This window comes from Mesoplodon densirostris, chromosome 6, assembly GCF_025265405.1.
Source record: "Mesoplodon densirostris isolate mMesDen1 chromosome 6, mMesDen1 primary haplotype, whole genome shotgun sequence".
NCBI lineage: Eukaryota > Metazoa > Chordata > Mammalia > Artiodactyla > Ziphiidae > Mesoplodon > Mesoplodon densirostris.
The window spans coordinates 84,724,029-84,744,822 of NC_082666.1; the positions used below are offsets into that span (position 1 = coordinate 84,724,029).

General features: G+C 33.6%; 2 protein-coding genes across 4 annotated transcripts in view; one reads left to right on the forward strand and one right to left on the reverse strand.

Moving 5' to 3' along the window:
* Positions 1 to 20,794, forward strand: part of VPS13A (vacuolar protein sorting 13 homolog A) — a 257,157-nt gene that overhangs the window by 102,136 nt on the left and 134,227 nt on the right. For 2 of the 3 annotated variants that reach the window (XM_060102349.1, XM_060102347.1), the window contains exons 24-31: positions 1,385 to 1,466; positions 2,703 to 2,857; positions 3,370 to 3,526; positions 15,603 to 15,682; positions 16,699 to 16,764; positions 16,957 to 17,110; positions 17,800 to 17,916; positions 17,993 to 18,096. In XM_060102349.1, coding sequence (XP_059958332.1) covers positions 1,385 to 1,466; positions 2,703 to 2,857; positions 3,370 to 3,526; positions 15,603 to 15,682; positions 16,699 to 16,764; positions 16,957 to 17,110; positions 17,800 to 17,916; positions 17,993 to 18,096 — 915 coding nt within the window. The remainder of the gene's footprint in view (positions 1 to 1,384; positions 1,467 to 2,702; positions 2,858 to 3,369; positions 3,527 to 15,602; positions 15,683 to 16,698; positions 16,765 to 16,956; positions 17,111 to 17,799; positions 17,917 to 17,992; positions 18,097 to 20,794) is intronic. The other variant, XM_060102348.1, reaches the window with a different exon arrangement.
* On the reverse strand, positions 10,839 to 11,057 carry LOC132492803 (translation machinery-associated protein 7-like). Its single transcript, XM_060102668.1, has one exon. It carries the CDS (start codon positions 11,055 to 11,057, stop codon positions 10,863 to 10,865), a length of 195 nt encoding a protein of 64 aa, XP_059958651.1. The 3' UTR covers positions 10,839 to 10,862.

The window sequence follows — 20,794 nt, forward strand, 5'->3', positions numbered from 1 at the left end:
TATGCCTGGTGATTGAGGAGCATGAGGGAGGCTTCTGAGTTGCTGGTAATGTTCTGTTCCTGGATCTGGATTTTGGGTGCACGGGTGTGTTTTCTTTTTGAAATTTAGTTTTATTTATACTTACAGTTCTGTACTCAGATGTAGTAGGTTATATTTCAATAAAAATGTCTCTCCCAAATGAATAGGATTCAGAGAAGGACAAACACAACCCATGAGCCTATGACATGATGTGTAACTATTATATGTTTGTGAAATTCTAATTAAAACTAGGGTTAAAATGCCAGTGAGATTGGCAACATTTAAAACGTCTGAAAGCTTTAAGTATTAATGAGGAAATGGAGCCATAAAAACTCTGATCTGCTGATATCATGTAATGTCTTGTAAACACTTGTGAAAACAAGTATAGTACTTACTAAGGTGTAGTACTTACTAAGGTGACCATATGAAATTCCACTCTTTGATATATGCACCATAGAAAATCTTGCATTTGAACACCTATGTTCAAGGATTCTTATAGTGGCAATGTGAATAAAAGCAAAAATCTGTAAACAACACAAATATTTACCAACAGTGTAATGGACAAATAAGTAGTGGTTTATTCATCAATGTATAGCAGTGAGAATGAGTAAACTATCAATATGGATAAAATTTAAAGAATATTTTGTTGAAGAAGAACATCACAGGAAAATGTATGCAGTGTTACTGCTTTTTTCTAAGTTTAGAAAGGAACACGTTAAACAGTGTATTACTTAGAGAATCAGTCTTAGGCGGTTAAAAACAAGCAAATAAAATAAAAGTAAATCAATTTTAGGGAATATGATCAAGAAAGGAGCACATAAGATGCTTCTAGGTAAGTGTATGATACTATTTTGTTTCTTGGCCTGGATGGAAGATTCACGGATGTCTTTTATTATTATGATTTTCAACTGCATTATATGTGTTTTGTATGCTGTATTTTCCAGAACAGTAAAAAAGTAAATTTACTGAAATATCTTTAAAAAGTTAAAGATGAAACTGCAAGCTCCCCAACTACAGAGGCTTTAAATTTTGAGGCTTTTGGTTGTTTCTCATAGATGCCCTAGAGGTGGCTTCCCTTATTTAGTAAGATGTTAAGATACATCTAAGATCTCTTATGCAAAGTCTGTCAACAAGGAAATGATTATAACAGTTCTGCAATTGATATTTAGCCTTTAAATTGTAAAAGCACTTCTTTAAGTCTACATTTTACAAATTAACTTTCTAATTCAGGCTGGATTTTTTTCCAGTTAATTCACATTGAGGGGTGTGTGTGTGTGTGTGTGTGTGTGTGTGTGTGTTAGAATTGTCTTAGAACTTATAATAAAAGTCTGTATGCTAACTGACAGTGAATTAACTTTTCTTACAGATTCAAAGATCCACTTCTTTGGGAACATCACAGATTTCACAGAAAAAGTTTCCTCTTTTGGAAATTCCATGTGTTGAAGATGGTAAAATGAAACTAATTTAGGAAATTTTCCTTGTTATAAATATATTATGAAAAAAATTCATTTTGAGACCACATAAAAAATTTCAGGCAATAGCAGATATTTGCATATTATCCACAAAATTTCACTAAAATTCCTTTAAAACAGTATAATTTGGATGTTCCTTAAAGTTGCTTTTGCAGTGGGATTTTTTTTTTGGTATATAAAAGTTGAACCCCATAATCACAAGGACCACTAGCAAGTTAATCATCTTTATCCTTTGTGATCTAAGAGACCCCATGAAACTTAGTGTCTAATTTATAATGTGTTACTTAGCTTTTGGAGACCTTCATTATAGTAAATTTTTTTTTTAAATTTTTACACTTCCTTTTTTGTTATTAAAGGGAAAAAATCAAGCCTCAATACCTACATTAACATATGAAAACTGGTAAATACTTTGTTATGAAATACATGCTTTTTTGGCCACATTAGAAAGAAAAATAAATGTATTTTTCTATTTTTAAAACTTTAAAAATTGTAAATGTTAAATAACAGAAATTGCCATGTTGATCCTCAGTTTTCTAGAGAATGTTCCTTTCTGTGTAGTGACCAGGGTGGGTGGGGAGGGGGAGGAAATGTTATCTGTGAGATCATCTACCCTAAAATTCAATTTTATGTTCTTAGGGATATACTTAGATGATTTTAGTTTCCTTTAAACCTTCTTTTAATGGTTTTACTAGATTTTGGGTCCATTTAAATAGCACGCTGTAGAAATTTACTATCATATATATATTCCTGTATAGTCATACATATGTGAAGTAGTGTTTGATCTTAGTTTCTCCATTCAAACTTTAGGGCCTGCCTTCTACTTTTAATATTGCAGGGTTTGTAACTAAGTCCTGTTTACCTGTTTCCAGGTAGAGTGAGCATATTAGTGTGTTTCTTTGAGTATTCATCATGTATGTAATAATTGGCATTGGCATTTGCTATGAAATTTTCTTTAGCAGTTTTTAGTATCATGATTTTAAAGATGATGTTCATTAAGCTAAAGATTGTATTTTGTAATTTTCCATACATTTTTTGCTAAGAATGTTATTTTTTCACATGTAATCTCTATATTCTTTTCTATTTATTTTAAACCTTACATTCAATTTTTTGAAATAGTGTTTTAGTGTTCATATTTATTTCAGAAAAATTATTAGAATGTTATTATTAAATCAGTCATTTTGATTATTGACTTAAATGTTCTATGGTATTTAGATTCAGATGAGGAGTTTTTTGATGCCCCATGTAGTCCCTTGGAAGAGCCTCTTCAACCTCCATCTAAAGTTAAAAGTCCTCAACAAATAAAGCTTCAAAAGCCAGATTGTTCAAAAAATATGATTGAGTATAAAATAAGATTTGAAGTGCCAGAGGTATGCATTGTATATACTATGGTAAAATTAATATGGCTTATTTAAATTGTCGGTCATCTCTACTATTCACAGCTCATTTATATAGTCTCATTACTAATAGACAGTGTTGTTTTCATCCTATTTAAACTCAATCCAGATGTTACTTTGTGGCTCTCCCTCCCCTTTCTTTGAAGATTAATTTCCTTAATCAATAATTAAAGGTTTGGCCGCCCTCACCTTTTGAGAGGGACCACATTCTGCCTGTGGAATGTGTATCTCTCTAAATAAATCCGCTTTCACTTTAAAAAAAAGAATTAAGAGTTTAGATGTATTGTTGTTATTCAGTATATATTTATTGAAAATAATATGCACAATGTGTGTATTATATATGTGTGTGTATAAAATCTCTCCTAAATTTAAATGCATGTCATTTATACCACATGTATACCTCACATATCCATATATAGCCACCATCCACATAAACAATTTTTTTGTTTTAGGTAGTCGTAGTTTCTTTTTTCTTTCTCTTCCAGGTTTTGATTCAATTCTGTCACCTTGTTGGAGATTGTGAACTACCTGTGGTAGAGATTAATGTCTTGGGATTGGGCACAGTCATTGAGCTTAGAACATTTGATTTGAAAGCAAATGCCTTTTTGAAAGAGGTCTGCTTAAAATGCCCAGAATATTTTGGTAAGAATCTCTTTTTTAAAAAACTAATTAATTTTACTGTTTAATTACCTTCTGGAGATAAATTCTCTAGGTGCTTAGTCAGTACATTTGATAAGATATTATCAAAGAAATGTGTTAGTCTTCAACTTTCATAATATACTTTGGAATCTAAGGCGTAGACTAGAGAGAAAATGAAGATAATTTTTCTCATTAAGGAAAATGGTTTAATTTTAAGTCTACTTAACTGAATACTAAAATACTGAATAAGTTTCCAATTGATACTGTAACAATTTACCACAAATTAAAGTTCTGTATATCAGATGTCTGACACAAGTCTCAGTGTGAAAAAATCAAGCTGTCAACAGGACTTCTTTTTTGGAGGCTGTAGGGGAATATCTATTTTCTTGCTCACTCAGGTGTTGGCAGAATTTAGTTTTATATGGTTTAAGTCTGTTTTCTTGCTGCCTGTAAGGTGAGGATTGGCCTTAGCTCCTACAGGCCTCTCTAGGTCCTTGCACAATTTTATTTTTATATCCCAGAACCATTATGGGGTGTTAGATCCTTCTCATGCTGTGATCTCTCTAACCTTTTCTTCCACTCTAAAAAACTAAGGTAATTAGATTTGGTGCATCTGGACAATTGAGGATAATTTCCCCTTAACCTTAATCATCTCTGTAATGTTACATTTACCATATGAAATAACATATTCTCAGGTTAAGGGGGATTAGAGCATGGACATCCTTGTGGGAGGGGTGTGTAAATATTCTGCCTACCACAAACAATTTATATCCCAAATCCTAACATATAAATTATATGATGTCTTAGAAAATGTTTCTGTTTGCTTTGGCAGGCTTTTAGAAGAGTTGTTGTTGTTTTTTCCTCCTTTACATTTTGAGGTTTTTCCTTGAAACATAACTCTGAATGGTTCATTAATTCCATCAGAATATTAAGAAAAACTATTCACTTCCAATTGGGATGCTTTTTATTTCTTTTTCTTGCCTAATTGCTTTGGCTAGGACTTCCAATACTATGTTGAATAAAAGTGGCAAAGTCAGCATCCTTCTCTTCTTCCTGATCTTAGAGGAAAAGCTTTCAGCTTTTCACTGTTGAGTAAGATATTAGCTGTGGGCTTGTCATAGATGGCCTTTATTATGTTGAGATACATTCCGTCTATTCCCACTTTGTAGAAAGCTTTTATATTAAATGGATGTTGAATTTTGTCAGATGCTTTTTCTGCATCTATTGAGATGATCATATGGTTTTTATCCTTCATTTTGTTAACGCGGTGTATCATGTTGATTGATTTGTGGATGTTGAACTGCAACATCCTTGGAACAAATTCCACGAGATCTTGGTGTTTGAGCCTTTTAATATAGTATTGAATTTGGTTTGGTAATGTTGAGGTTTTTGTTTTTTTTTTTTTGTTTTTTTTTGCGGTACACGGGCCTCTCACTGTTGTGGCCTCTCCCATTGCGGAGCACAGGATCCGGATGCACAGGCTCAGCGGCCATGGCTCATGGGCCCAGCCACTCCACAGCATGTGGGATCTTCCTGGACCGGGGCACAAACCTGTGTCCACTGCATCGGCAGGCAGACTCTCAACCACTGCGCCACCAGGGAAGCCCTAGGATTTTTGCATCTATATTCATCAGGAATATTGGCCTGTAATTTTCTTTTCATGTGGTGTCCTTGCCTGGCTTTGGTATCAGGGTAATGCTGGCCTCGAAAAATGAGTTTGCAGATGTTTCCTCCTCTTCTATTTTTTTGGGAAGAGTTTCAGAAGGATTGGTATTAATTATTTTTAAATGTTTGATAGAATTCACCAGTGAAGCCATCTGTTCCTGGATTTTTTTTTGTTGGGAGGTTTTGATTCGATCTCCTTAGGACTTATTGCTCTATTCAGACTTCTTATTTGTTCATGACTCTGTCTTGGAAGATTGTATGTTTCTAGAAATTTATCCATTTCTTCTAGGTTGTCCAGTTCGTTAACATATAAAAATATCCATGCTAGTCTCTTGTGATCCTTTAAATTTCTGTGGTATCATGTGTCACATCTCCTTTTTCATAACTTTTTCATCCTTTTTTATTTGAGCCCTCTGTCTTTTTCATGGTGAATCTAGCTAAAGGTGTGTCAAGTTTGTCTTTTCAAAGAATCAGCTCTTTAGTTTAATTTATCTTTTCTGCTGTCTTTTGGTTTCTATTTCATTTATTTCTCCTCTTTCTTTGTTATTTTTTACTTCTACTAACTTTGGATTTTGTTCTTTTTTTTGCCTAATTTCTTGATGTGTAAAAAATAAGGTTGTTTGAGATTTTTCTTGTTTCTTAAAGTAGACATCCATGCTTTTCTCCTTTAGAACTGCTTTTGCTGCATCCCATAAATTTTGGTATGTTGTATTTCTATTTTTTTCTTTTTTTGTCTGCATTGGGTGTTCGTTGCTGTGTGCAGGCTTTGTTCAGCTGTGGCGAGTGGGGGCTACCCTTCCTTGTGGTGCGCAGGCTTCTCACTGTGGTGGCCCCTCCCACCATGGAGCATGGGCTCTAGGCATGTGGGCTTCAGCAGTTGTGGCACCTGGGCCCAGTAGTCGTGGCTCACGGGCTCTAGAGCACAGGCTCAGTAGCTGTGGCGCACGGGCCTAGCTGCTCCACGGCATGTGGGATCCCCCCTGGACCAGGGCACGAACCCATGTCCCCTGCATTGGCAGGCAAATTCCCAACCGCTGAGCCACCAGGGAAGCCCCCTGGTATGTTGTATTTGTATTTCCATTTGTCTCAAGGTATTTTTAAATTTCTCTTTTGATTTATTAATTGATCCAATAGTAAAACTGTCACTATTGCAGAAGACATGATATTATATGTACAAAAACTCCAAAGACTCCAACAAAAAACTGTTGGAACTAATTAACCAATTCATTAAAGTTGCAGGATACAAAGTCAACATACTAAAATCTGTTGCATTTTTGTACACTAATAACAAACTAACAGGAAAGAGAAATTAAGAAGACAGTGCCATTTACAACTGACTCAAAAATGACAAAATACCTAGGAATAAATTTAACTGAGGAGGTAAAAGACCTATCCACTGAAAGCTATAAGACATTGATGAAAGAAATTGAAAGAAACACAAATAAACAGAATGATATTCTATGCCTCATGGGTTGGAATAATTAATGCTGTTAAAATGTATATCCTACCTAAGGCAGTCTACAGATTCCATGCAGTCTCTATGAAAATACCAATGACATTTTTCACAGAACTAGAACAAATAATTCTGACATTTGTGTGGAACCATGGGAGACCTGAATAGCCAAAACAATCTTGAGAAAGAAGAACAAAGCTGGAGGCATCATGAGCCCTGATTTCTAACTATATTACAAAGCAATAGTAATCAAAACAGTATAGTACTGGCATAAAAACAGACACATCAATTAGTGGAACATGATAGAGAGCCCAGAAATAAACCCACATAACTGTGATCAATTAATTTATGACAAAGGAGCCAAGAATATACGTTGAGCAAAGGGTAACTTCAATAGATGATGCTGGTGAAACTGGACAGCCACATGGAAAAGAATGAAAATGGACTACTATCTTACACCATAGATAAAAATTAACTCATAATGGATTAAAGATGTGAACGTAAGACCTAAAACCATAAAACTCCTAGAAGAATACATAAGCAGTAAGCTTCTTGACATTGGTCTTGGTGATGATTTTTTTGGTTCTGATTCCCAAAAGGGAACAAAAGCAAAAATAAACAAATGTGACTACATCAAACTAAAAGCTTCTGCGTAGCACTGGAAACCCATCAACTAAATGAAAAGCCAGGCTATGAAACAGAGTTATGTAATTGCAATTCGTATATCTGATATAAGGTGTTAATATCTAAAATAATATAAAAAAACTCATACAACTCAACAGGGAAAAAAACAAACAAAAAAAATGGACAGAGGATCTGAATAGGCATTTTTTCCAAACAAGACATACAACTAGCCAACAGGTTCACGAAAAAATGCTCAACTCACTAATCATCAGTGTAATGCAAATCAAAACCACGAGATATAACCTCATACCTGTTAGAATGGCTGTTATCAAAAAGACAAGCAATAAAAAGTGTTGGTGAGGATGTGGGAAGAGGGAACCCTTGTGCTTTGTTGATGAGAATGTAAATTGGTACAGACACTATGGAAAACAGTATTAAAGCTCCTCAAAAAGTTAAAAATAGAATTACCATCTGATCTGGCAATTCCACTTCTGAGTTTTTATTTGAAGAAAGCAAAAACACTCACGTGATAAGATATGTGCACCCTCATGTTCATTGCAGCATTACTGACAATAGCCAAGATATGGAGGCAACCTAAGTGTCCATTAATGGGTGAATGGATAAAGATGTGCTATCTGTTGGGTTGGCCAAAAAAATTCATTTGGGTTTTTCCATAAGGGCTTATGGAAAAACCCAAACGAAGTTTTTTGGCCAACCCAATAGATACCATTAAATGCTACTCAGCCATTAAAAGGAATGAAATATTGCCATTTGTGACAACATGAATGGACCTTGAAGGCATTATGCTAAGTGAAATAAGTCAGCAAAAGATAAATATGGTATGATCTTGCTTATATGTGGAATCTAAAAAAAAAAAAAAAACAACCAACGTAGTACAGAGAACAGATTGGTCGTTGCCATAGGGGGGGGGTGGGGCTGCAGAAAATGGGTGAAGGGGGTCCAAAGGCCCAAACTTCCAGTTATAAAGTAAGTAAGTCATACAGATGTAAAGTACAGCATGGTGACTGTAGTTAAGAATACTGTTTTGCATATTTGAAAGTTGCTGAAAGAGCAAATCTTAAAAGTACTCATCACAAGGAGAAGAATTTCTAAGTAAGTGTGAGGACAGATGTTAACTAAACTTATTGTGGTGATCATTTCACAATGTATATTAATATGGAGTCACGTTGTACACCTGGAACTAATACAATGTTTTATGTCATTTATACCTCAATTAAAGGAAAAGATAAACTATTCATTAGTTTAATTTCATTATACTCCTTTTTAGCGTAAGAACATTATGTGTAGGGATGACATTAAAACTATTTTAATAGACTTTATTTTTAGAGCAGTTTTTGATCCACTGCACAGTTGAGCAGATGATAGAGATTTAACATATATCCCCTGCACCTACACAGGCATAGCCTCTCACATTATAAATATTCTCCACCAGAGTGATACATTTGTTGCAGTTGATGAACCTACATTGACACACTACACCCAAATTCTGTAGTTTACTTGGTTCAGCTTGGTGTTGTGCATTCTAAGTGTTTTGAACAAATATATAATGACATGTATCCAATATTACAGTATCATACACAGTAGTTTCACTGCCCTAAAAGCCTTCTGTGATCCATCTATTCATCCTTTCCTGTCCTCCCTCAATCCCTGGCAACCACTCATCTTTTTACTTTGTCCATAGTTTTGCCTTCTCCAGAATGTCATATAGTTGGAATTATATAGTATCTAGCTTTTCCAGACTGGCTTCTTTCAGTTACTAATATGTATTTAAGTTATCTCTATGTCTTTTCATGACTTGGTAATTCATTTCTTCTTAGCACTTAATACACTGTGTGATGTACCACAGCTTATCCATTCAAGTACCAGAGGATGTGTTGGTTGCTTCCAAGTTTTGCCAGTTCTGAGTAAAGGTGCAGTAAACATCCATATGCAGGTTTTTGTGTGGACATAAGTTTTCAGTTTCTTTGGGTAAATACCAAGGAGCACAACTGTTGAGTCTAATATAAGTGTATGTTTACTTTTATAAGAAGCTCTCAAACATTCTCCAAAGTGGCTGTACCTTTTAGCATCCTCATCAGTAATGAAGAGAGTTCCTGTTGCTCCATATCCTCACTGGTGTTTGGTGTCAGTGGCGTGGATTTTGAGCATCCTAATAAGATGTGTAGTGTATCTTATTGTTGTTTTAATTTCATTTCCTTGATGATAACATGTAGAACATCTTTTCATATGTTTATTTGCCATCTGTATATCTTTTCTGGTGAGGTCTCTGTTAAATTCTTTGGCCTATTTTTTAAATTGTATTGTTTGTTTTCTTGTTGAATTTAAAGAATTCTTTGTATATTTTGGATAACAGTCCTTTATCATATGTGTCTTTTGCAGATATTTTCTTCCGGTCTGTGGCTTGTCTTTTCATTCTCATAGTCTTTTGCAGAGAAGAATTTTTATTTCTAATGAAGTCCAGTTTATTGATTCTTTCTTTCGTTGATCATGCCTTTGGTGTTGGATCCTAAAAAGTCATTGCTGGGCTTCCCTGGTGCACAGTGGTTTAGAGTCTGCCTGTCGATGCAGGGGACACGGGTTCATGTCCCGGTCCGGGAAGATTCCACATGCCGCGGAGCGGCTGGGCCCATGAGCCATGGCCGCTGAGCCTGCGCATCCGGAGCCTATACTCCGCAACGGGAGAGGCCACAACAGTGAGAGGCCTGCGTACCACACACACAAAAAAAAGTCATTGCCAATCCAAGGATGTCTAGATATTCTCCCATATTCTTGAAATTTTATAGTTTTATATTATATATGTAGATGCATCATCCATTTTGAGTTGATTTTTGTGAAGGGTGACTTTGTGTGTGTGGATATCCATTTAGTCCATCAACATTTGCAAAAAGACTGTCTTTCTCCATTGTATTGCTTTTGCTCTTTAGTCCAAGATCAATTGAGTATATTTAGGGAAGTCTATTTCTGGACTCTGTGTTGTGTTCTATTGATCTGTTTTGTCTGTTCTTTTGCCAGTACCACAGTGCCTTGATTACTGTAACTTTATAGCAAGTTCTAAAATCAGGTAGTGTCAGTCCTTCAACTTTGTTCTTCTCCTTTAATATAGATCGTCCTCAACTTTCGATGGTATTGTGTCACAATAAACCATTGTAAGTTGAAAATATTCTAAGTTGAAATGCATTTAATTCCCCTGATTTACTGAACATCATAGCTTAGCCTAGCATACTTTAAACATCCTCAGAACACTTATGTTAGCTTACAGTTGAGCAATATCATCTAACACAAAGCCTATTTTATCATGAAGTGATGAATATCTCATATAATTTATTGAATACTGTACTGAAAGTGAAAAACAGTATGGTTGTAAGGGTACAGTAGTTGTAATTTTATCAGTTTTTTTGTTTTGTTTTGTTTTGTTTACAAATGTTTATTCTTAAATGTACAATAGGTTCCAAGACAACACTTCATTCTAGCTATAGGTGGCAACAGATGTTATGGCAGGGAATCCAGATGTTTAGTCCAGATGTTTAAACAGGAATGGAACTAAGGATCATCATTGCCTCAGGCACAAGGAACAACTTACTCTTTGCCAGATTTCTTAATTCCACCTGTGGCCAGGGGGCCTTTCCCCGTGGCCTTCGCTTTTAGCTCCTCAAGTTTCTTTTGCTCTTCCTTCTGTTTCTGCTTGAATGCCTTATCTTCCTCATCCATCTCCTTGGCTTGCTTCTTGGGCTGCTTCAGGGGCTTCTTCTCGCCACCTTTGCGGCCCGACATGGCACCTGCCACCCCTTCCCCAGACCCTGCCACCAGATGCGGATATCAGTTTTTTTACCATCATGATACAAACCATCTTAAGTTGGGGACTGTCTGTATTGTCTTAGGTATTCTGGGTCTTTTGCCTCTCCTTATGAAATTTAGAATCAATTTGTCAATATACATGAATTGGTTCCTGGAATTTTGATTGGTATTGCATTGAATCTATAGATCGGGTTGGGAATAACTGACATCTTGGAACTGTTGAGTCTTCCTATCCATGAACATGGATCATCTCTCCATATATTTGGATTCTTGATTTCACTCATTAGAGTTTTGTAGTTTTCCTCATAGAGGTCTTGTGCATATTTTATTAGATTTTTCCCCTAAGAATTACATTATTGGGGTGCTAATGTAAATAAAAATTGTGTTTTTAATTTCAAATTCCACTTTGTCCTTTTTCGGTATATAGGAAAGCCATTGACTTGTATCCTGCAACCTTACTGTAATGACATACTAGTTTGAGTTTTTTTATTGTTGATTCTTTTAGATTTTGTGCATATATGATCATGTAGTCTGTGAACAGTTTTATGTCTTCCATCCCAGTCTGCATCCTAGTCTGTATACCTTTTATTTCTTTTCTTCTTTTATTGTATTTGGTAAGACCTACATTACAATGTGAAAATGGGTGGTAAGAGGGGAAGGACATCCTTACCTTGTTCCTTAGTGTGAAAGCTTTGAGTTTCTCACCATTATGATGTTAGTTGTAGGTTGTTTGAAGATACTCTTTATCAAGTTGAGGAAGTTCTCTTTTATTCCTAGTTTACTGAGAGCTTTTATCATGAGTGGTTGTTGGATATTGTCAGATGCCTTTTCTGCATCAATTTATATGATCATGTGGTTTTTCTTCTTTAGCCTATGGATGTGATGGATTATGTCAGTTGATTTTCGAATGTTGAACCAGCCTGTTACCTTGGGATAAATCCTACTTGGTCATGGTGCATAATTTTTTCCACTGTTGGATTTAATTTGCTGTTATTTTGTTGAAGATTTTTGCATCTGTGTTAATGAAAATTCCTATGAAAATTCCTGTCCTGTAGTTCTCTTCTTCCCTTCTTCCTCCTTCCCCGCGTTTTTTTTGTTGTTGTTGTTGTTGTTGTTTTGGTCTGTGTGTTTGTGTGTGTAGTTTTGGTATTAGGGTAATTCAGGCTTCATAGAATGAGTTAGGAAGTATTTTCTGTTTCTATAGTCTGAAAGAGATTGTACAGAATTGGTATAGTATCTTCCTTAAATGTTAACATTCACTAGTGAACCCATCTGAGCCTGGTGCTTTCTATTTTGGAAGGGTATTAATTATTGACTTAATTTCTTTAATAGATATTCAGTTTGTTTATTTATTCCTGTGTGAGTTTGACAGAGTATGTCTTTCAAGGAATTGTTCCATTTTATTAGGTTATCAAATTGGTGGGCAGAGTTGTTCATAGTATTTCTTTATTCTTTTAATGTGCATGATACCTATAGTGATGTCCTCTGTTTCATTTCTGATACTAATAATTTGTGTTCTCTTTGTTTTTCCTAAGTTAGCCTGGTGAGATGTATAACTTTGTTGATTTTTTTCAGAGAACCACTTTTGGTTTCTTTGATTTTCTCTAATGATTTCTTGCTTTTGGTTTCATTGATTTCTGATCTAATTTTTATTATTTCTTTACTTTTGCTTACTTTGGATTTGTTCTCTTCTTCTTTTTCTAGTTTCCTAAGATGTGGAAGCATAGATTATTGATTTTAAATCTTCTTTTCTAATATATGCATTCAATGCTATGTTTCCCTCTAAGTGCAGCTTTCACTATAGCCCACAGATTTTGATTAGGTGTGTTGTCATTTTTATTCAGTTCCAAGTGTTTTTTAATTCTTTCTTCAAGATTTCTTTTTGACTTATGTGTTCCTTGGAAGTGTGTTGTTTATTCTCCAAATATTTTGGAATTTTCCAACTATTGTTCTGTTATTGATTTCTATTTTAATTCTGTTGTGGTCTGAAGGCAGACGTATGATTTCTTTTTTTAACATTTGCTAAGGTGTGTTCTGTGGCTGAGAATGTGGTTGATCTTGGTGAATATTACATGTGAGCTTAAGAAGAATGAATATTCTGCTCTTGCTGGAGGAAGTAGTCTGTAGACATCCATTACATCCAGTTATTTGATGGTATTACTGAGTTCAACTGTGTCCTTACTGATTTTTCGTCTGCTAGATCTGTCCATTTCTGATAGAGGGGTGTGAAGTGTTCTGATATGGTAGTGGGTTCATTTATTTCTCTTTGCAGTATTATCACTTTTACTTTCTATTGTTAGATAAGTACACCTTAAGGATTGTTGTGTTCTAATGGAGAATTGACCCCTTTATCATTATACAATGCCTTTCTTTATCCCTGATAACTTTTGCATGCTTTGAAGTCTCCTCTTTCTGAAAATTTATATAGCTATCTCTGCTTTCTTCTTATTAGTGTTAACATAACATATTTTTCAACATCTATTTACTTTCAATCTATATGTACTTTTATATTTAAAGTGGGTTTCTTGTTGACAGTGTATACTTGGGTCTTGTTTTTTTGATCCATTTTGGCAATTGTTGTCTTTTAATTGGTGCATTTTAGACCATTGATGTTCAAAGTGATCATCGATACAGTTGGCTAAAATAATTTTTTTCTAACTAAAAGTTAGTAGGGCTTTACTTTTGTTTTTGAGAACACATGAATGTGTTCTATTTGCATGTGTATAAAAGTACCTTACTCAGCTGTCCTAGAATAAATGTTCTTTTTTTTTTTAATTTTTAAAAAATTATTTTTTGACTGCATTGCGCAGCTCACAGGATCTTAGTTCCCTGACCAGGGATAGAACCTGGACCCTGGCAGTGAAGTGCCGAATCCTAACTACTGGACCACCAGGGAATTCCTCCATGTTCTTTTGATGGTTGTCTGTTTTTTTTTTTTTTTTTTTTTAATGTTTATAAGTTATTTAAGTTTTAAATGGAAGCTGTCTTGTGAAATCTTTTGAACTCATTTAGGAATTTTTTTCCCCAGTGAATTGAGATACAGAAAATAAGGGAGTTAGAGAACTAAAGTAAAAATGAACTATCTGTGGGAATAAGAAAGGTAAAGAATATGCTTATGTACATCTCAAGGATTTGAGAAGGCCATCTTCTCTGGGAACTCATTCCCAGACAAAAGATGTCAGTTAACTGGTATAATGCAAACTTCCCCTTTTTTTGTGAGCCCTGAATTAAAAGTGATCTTTGTATTTTGGGAAGCAGATTAAGTATTGTGGCCTGAAAACTTAATCATTGGATGTGATTTATACATTTTAGTTCCATACTCTACACTTGTTCTGTAGCCTCTGAGAACTTGCATGTGGTGAATTGTGTTATGATTATCTCTTCCTGAAAAAACTATCATACACGGAAGATACAAAGTTCTGCTTTATTATGCTTTTTACATCAAAGTTTGCTCTGGCAGTTGGAAAGAAAAGTAAACCAATTTGATAGTGTTCACCAGTAATCCAGAAGTATTATAGCAGTTGTTAATATTTATGTTTTTTATAATTTTTTGTTTTCCTAAAAGCAAAGGATAAGAAAACCCTTACACACATAATACAAGATATATAATTATCAGTGCACCTATTTTGTAATATATTTACTTCTGTTTTCTTAGAGTAGGAAGAAGTGAATAGCATAGTTTCTTACACAAAGTAAATGATCAGTAAATATTCAATCAGTGAATGAATAAATGTGTGAAAAAAGTGGAGACCTTCTTAAGGATTGAAATGTGATTAACATCTACAGTAGAAGGCTAGCTTAATTGCTAATAAGCTTTCAAACCTGGAGTATTCTGTGGAAATATGTTGCATTTTTTTCCTGAAGAGTAGTATCATTGGTTTGTAGTCCTTTCTTCCAGTATCTAGTTATTGATTTTGAACAGTCGTAAGTAATTTGCTGGTGATAATTATAAAGACTTTACACAAAATAATATTCTACAGCAGTTTCCTCACTTATCTTCTTAGATTTTGAGCAGCAGCAACAATACAACTAGTAAAGACTGATAATATGGTAATAGAGTTTATTTTAATCTAAACTAATACAGACAACAATTTAGTTTCTCATCAGATACCTGATGCTTTTTCTCTACAACTAGGATTTTAGAGATTCTGACAGTTTTCTTTCTGGCTATTTCTATGACTCAGGACTAGAATCTCTTCATGTCCTTTCATTGTTCCTAATAAACATTCTGTTTTTTCTTTAACTGATTGCTACTTTTTCTTACTTCAGTTCCTGTCTAGGTTTAGAAGGGTAAGAATCTTCAGCATTGTGGTATAAGAGAAGGGAATTGTGAGATGAAATTACATTTTTAGAGTTTAAAATAAAGGATGAAGGACCTGAGTTGAGTAATACAGAAATCAAGGCCCAGAATTGATATGATACAGGAAATCCTTCTTTTCCAATTCTGTAATTATTAATATTGCCTGCATTTATTTTCCATTAGTTTTTCTATGAAAGAATAATTTTAGAAATTATTTTTAGATGAAAACAAGAAACCAGTTTATTTGATTACAACACTGGATAACACAATGGAAGATCTGTTAACACTGGAATATGTGAAGGTAAGTAGTTTGATTTATATTCTTGTTATGGTAAGCATACTGCTGAAATGTTAAAATCAAGTTTTATAAGTTTAGCAATATTCAGTTTAATCTGCATTCTGATGTGATCGCTATAACTCCTAAAAGTTTAAGATTTTTTTGTTTTGTCATCCTCTGTTAGATACTTGTGATTTATAAACACTTCACATAGCAAGATAATAAGCAGCCCACATTCTAAGTAGAAATGACCTGCAGTTTGGCTATTTCGCCCCCATCAGGATGTCAACAAACTTTTCAGTCTTGATGGAATTTATTGTGGTATAGGATACAAGATGAGGCTTTCACTTGATTTCCCACCATTGTCTGAAGTTACCTAATTTTCCTGCTGTCAGTGACTCTATTCCTTTCCTATTGCTTTATGATAACCATTTCGTCATTTATTAAGTTTTTATGTGTACTGTGGTCTACATATGATTTAGCCCTTGTTTTCATTGACCTGTTTTTATGTAAGTGCCATGTTATTTTAATAATTACAGTACTTAATGCTAAATGAGAATTACATCACTTTTCAGACCATTTTTTATTATTACTTATATAGATATTTTAGTGTTTTGTTGTTTATGAATTAAACAGCTTTTATATTGTAGAAATGTTCCAAATCTAAAGATACCACAGAGTATTTGTTACCTGGCGACTGTTCCATCAAAATTTTGTTTTAACATATAGGAAGATTTGGGAAGTATCTTACAGAGTTGTTGCTGACTAAATGATTGTCCTCTACATGTGATAATACCTAAATATCCACTCTTGATAATAAGCAAGATAGTACGTAACGTTTATTGAATACTTAGCAAATTTGTTCTGGTGAAGCAATCGTTTGTTTAAGTAATTATATATATATATATATATATATATATATATATATATAAATAGCTGGAAAAATTATATAAATGTGTGTTAGGACCATTATGTAATTATATATATACATATGTCTTCCTATGAAAATCTAACAGATTTGATCTTTTCACTTTGTATAGGCTGAAAAGAATTTACCCATAACCATGTTGAAGGACACCTATAACAATGTTGTGCAACTGATTAAGGTATAGGTGAATAATAATTTATTTTTTAATTAGATACTGTATTTCTAAGCAAATATTTTATGAAAATTATTTTATAACTAGAACTGTAAGATCCTTGAGGATAAAAATTGAATATTATAAATTGTATCCTTTATACCACAAAGAATACAGATGAATATTTGTTGTATTACTAAAATCAGCTTTGTTCTTTAGGTGAATTTTTCCTCTTTGGATATTCATTTACATACTGAAGCACTTCTGAATACAATAAATTATTTTAATAATATCCTTCCATATTCGGAGGAAAAATCAGCCCCAGTGCATATTGCAGAGACTGAAGACAAAGGAGAGTTTATTAAAAAAATACGTATGTTTCTTTAAAATTCAACATCAAATTTTTACTAAGTAGATCAATAAGTTTTGGCTTTTGCATTATTATTATAATATTGGCTTTAGAATTCTATTGCTAGATTAATATTTAGAAAGATTCATTATATACCAGGTTAATTTTAGAAAATAATAATAAAGTAATTATTGCTGAAGAAAAGTGGCTTTTATTTATCTTATCATTTATTTTAGTTGAAGATTATATAGTAAAAGTATTTAGTGTAATTAAATTTCATGCATTTAATATTATTTAAATTAGAAAAATAGAACTAACAAAATTTGAATAATATGAGAGTATATTTTTTAATCAGAGTGCTTTTTTAAGCAGTCAAAAGTTGCAAGTTTGATAATAACATGTATCACCCTGTAATCATTAAATCTCAAAAGATTTATGATTTTACAACTACAACCTCTTAGTTTCAAATGTTATTCTCATCTAGGAACTATTTTTGTTTTGTCTCTTTGCACTTGTTTGGCTTTGTTTTCATTGGATTTGATTTTCTTTAGCATTCCTAATTTAGTAGGTAATATATTGCTTGCTTTCAATTTGCAAATCACGTTTTCCTCTAGCATTATCATTGTTGTGATATTTCAGTTACTTTATAAGTGTAGTAAGGTAACCACTAAAAGTTTTGTCTTATGTTTTACAATATGACTTTCTTTTTGCAGCTTTAAAACTATCCAAGAATGAAGATATTATTACCTTACAGATTTTAGCAGAATTATCATGTTTACAGATCTTTATTCAAGATCAGAAACATAACATTTCAGAAATTAAGATTGAAGGTAATAAGATTTGAGGAAAAGTAAATTCAGAACTATTAAATGAAGGAAAAAGAATTTAATAATTTTTTTCCCTTAGGGCTTGATTCTGAGATGATTATGAGGCCATCAGTGACTGAAATAAATGCAAAGCTAAGGAATATAATTGTTCTGGATTCTGATATAGCAGCTGTATACAAAAAGGTATGAATTTGTTTCTATTCATTAACATTATTAAATATAATTGTCCTTTAAGATTGTTCATAGGTATAAATGAAACAGTCATCGGATTTTAGCAGTGTGTCTTAGTAGGTCCATGGGCTTTGAAGTTAGGCATAATTAGGTTCTTATTTTAGCCCTGCTCTTCAGTAGTTGGGTGGCCTAATCTCAGAATCTGTTTATTTGTAAAATGACGATTAAGTATCTCATAAATGAAATTAGTACAAGTGATACTGCTGGAACTTAGTTGTGGAGTGCTTTTGTTGGGGGGAGGGTAGGGGAGTAACAAATGCCTTATTTACTTTTTATCTTTTTGCTATTTTGAAGTGTTATGAACCTTGTAATACATTTCAGATTTCAGAGCAGAGGATATGAAGTCAGATTGAATAAATGAGATTTTTTTTTTAAGTTTATTTTCATGGATACTTACTAACATAGCATTATAATGTTAAGAGAGTCCTTTGAACTAGGTGGCTAGTGGTTGAAGGATAGGTCCTTTTGTTGTTACTGGGTGCAAGAGAGTAAGGTTCTTGGACTAGATAGTATTGTGGAGTTGGACAGGTAATCTTTAAACAATGGAGCATCTGGGTAAGGTGGTATATTTAAAGGAGTGAAGAGAATATCAAATAGTAGGATTAGAAAAGGATGAGGTACTTGTTGAGTCAGGAAGTCAAAGTTTGGAATGTGACAGGAAGAAAGGAAATAGATGTATAGGCTTATTAGCAAATAATACAGATGATATACAATGATGACCTGATTTTTATGTTAAATAAAAATTCTTATGCCTTATATTTTCTTATTGTGGTTTGTTAGTATGAGATAACAAGAGTCCCCAAAACATCAAAGGTACATGGCTCATAGGAATAAAGAACAAGAAATTTTTCAGAAGCCATGGTTTGATTTGCTTCCATTACTTTTATTTGAAAAATTATAGTATTAGAGCATTTAGGAAGTAGATTGTCCATTTTATTTGTCCTATTTAGAAAGTAAAGGTAATAAATAAATGAATCTACTAAAAGTCATACAAGTAGTTAGTAATGGAACTGATATTATAACCTAAGACATTTACTTTTTTTCACTGTAATTTTATTTTTAATGCATCTTTAAGGTTAAAAATCCAACTTAAGAAAAGCTACAAAATGAAGGTTCTCACTTGTGTCTTCTTGTCCCACCCCGTTTTCCTTTCCATATTTCTTGAGTTTGATTCCAATGTATATGATTTTTAAGCAAACTACCTTCATAACTCTCTACTTGTCAAGGAACCAAAGAGACATAATCTTTTTGCCCTGGATCAGAGCTTTGTAATCACTGTTCCATGACACACTATTGTGCCCTGAGTAGGTTTTAAGTATAATATATTGAGCCCTTCAGCTTTCTGGGCAGCTGGATAAAGGACTAGAGTTCTCAGATTATTTGACTCTGTCCTGGAGCAGCATTCATTTATACTAGTATCATTGTACAGATACTATTATTTATGTGTGCCATAACCTGAAAAAGATTCTAGCTGACCCGACATTCTCATGAAATAAAATATCACTGTAAATTATGGGTGTTTAAAATTTTATCCATTTGTTAAACTTGTTAATTCTTGGTGGTAGATACACTAGTATTTCTCACTGTTTTATACTTTTCTGTCTTTAGTATCAGGCTAATATTGTCTTCATAAAATGAATTTGGAAGTGTTTTCTCATCTGTTTTCTGAAAGATTTATGTAGAATTGGTATATATTATGTCTTCCTTAAGTGTTTGATGGAACTCAGCAGTGAAGCTGTGTGGCTTTGAGGTTTTCTGTGGGGAAGAATTTTTAATTACTGTTCCATTTCTTTACTTGATGTAAGTCTAATCAGATTTTCTTGTTCTTCTTGAGTGAGATTTGGTAATGTGGGTCTTTTCTGGAATTCTTGCACATATGGTTTTGTTTCTATTGTTCTTACATATTTTTATTACAAATTGAGATGATAACAAGCTATTATATAAATTGTATATCCTTGCTTTTTTTCCTCCTTACTCTTCATTGTAGTTTTTTTTTTTTTTTTTTTTTTTTGCGGTACACGGGCCTCTCACTGCTGTGGCCTCTCCCATTGCGGAGCACAGGCTCCAGACGCGCAGGCTCAGCGGCCATGGCTCATGGGCCCAGCCACTCCATGGCATGTGGGATCTTCCCGACCGGGGAATGAACCCGTGTCCCCTGCATTGGCAGGCGGACTCTCAACCACTGCACCACCAGGGAAACCCTTCATTGTGGTTTTTAACCTTATATGTTTGCATCCTTAAACAATATATTGCCCAGTTTTGTGGTATTTGGAAATATATGTTTTATTTTGAAATATAGCATATACACAAAAGCAAGTAATATAATGTAAAGAACAACAGTAAAACAAATACCTTTATACCCAACCCTCAAGCCAAATAATAGAACATACCCCAGAAGTCACCAGTATGCCCTAATTTGACTTTATTGTAATGTCTCCTTGGAGAGTTAACTATGTCCGGCTTTTTGTATTTTTAATAAATGTTACCAACTATGTATGAATCCTTACGTAATACGTTGTTTCATCTTGCACTCCCCTTTTTAAAGGATATCATATTTTATATGTATTTCTTTAGCCTTGCATCTTATCATTCATTATATTTTTGAGGTGTATCCATGTTGATGTTTGTAGGTATAGTTCATTCATTTTTA

Bases quoted from the DNA above. Each gene is read 5' to 3' on its own strand.
- LOC132492803 (XM_060102668.1), bottom strand. From the start codon at position 11,057: ATGTCGGGCCGCAAAGGTGGCGAGAAGAAGCCCCTGAAGCAGCCCAAG.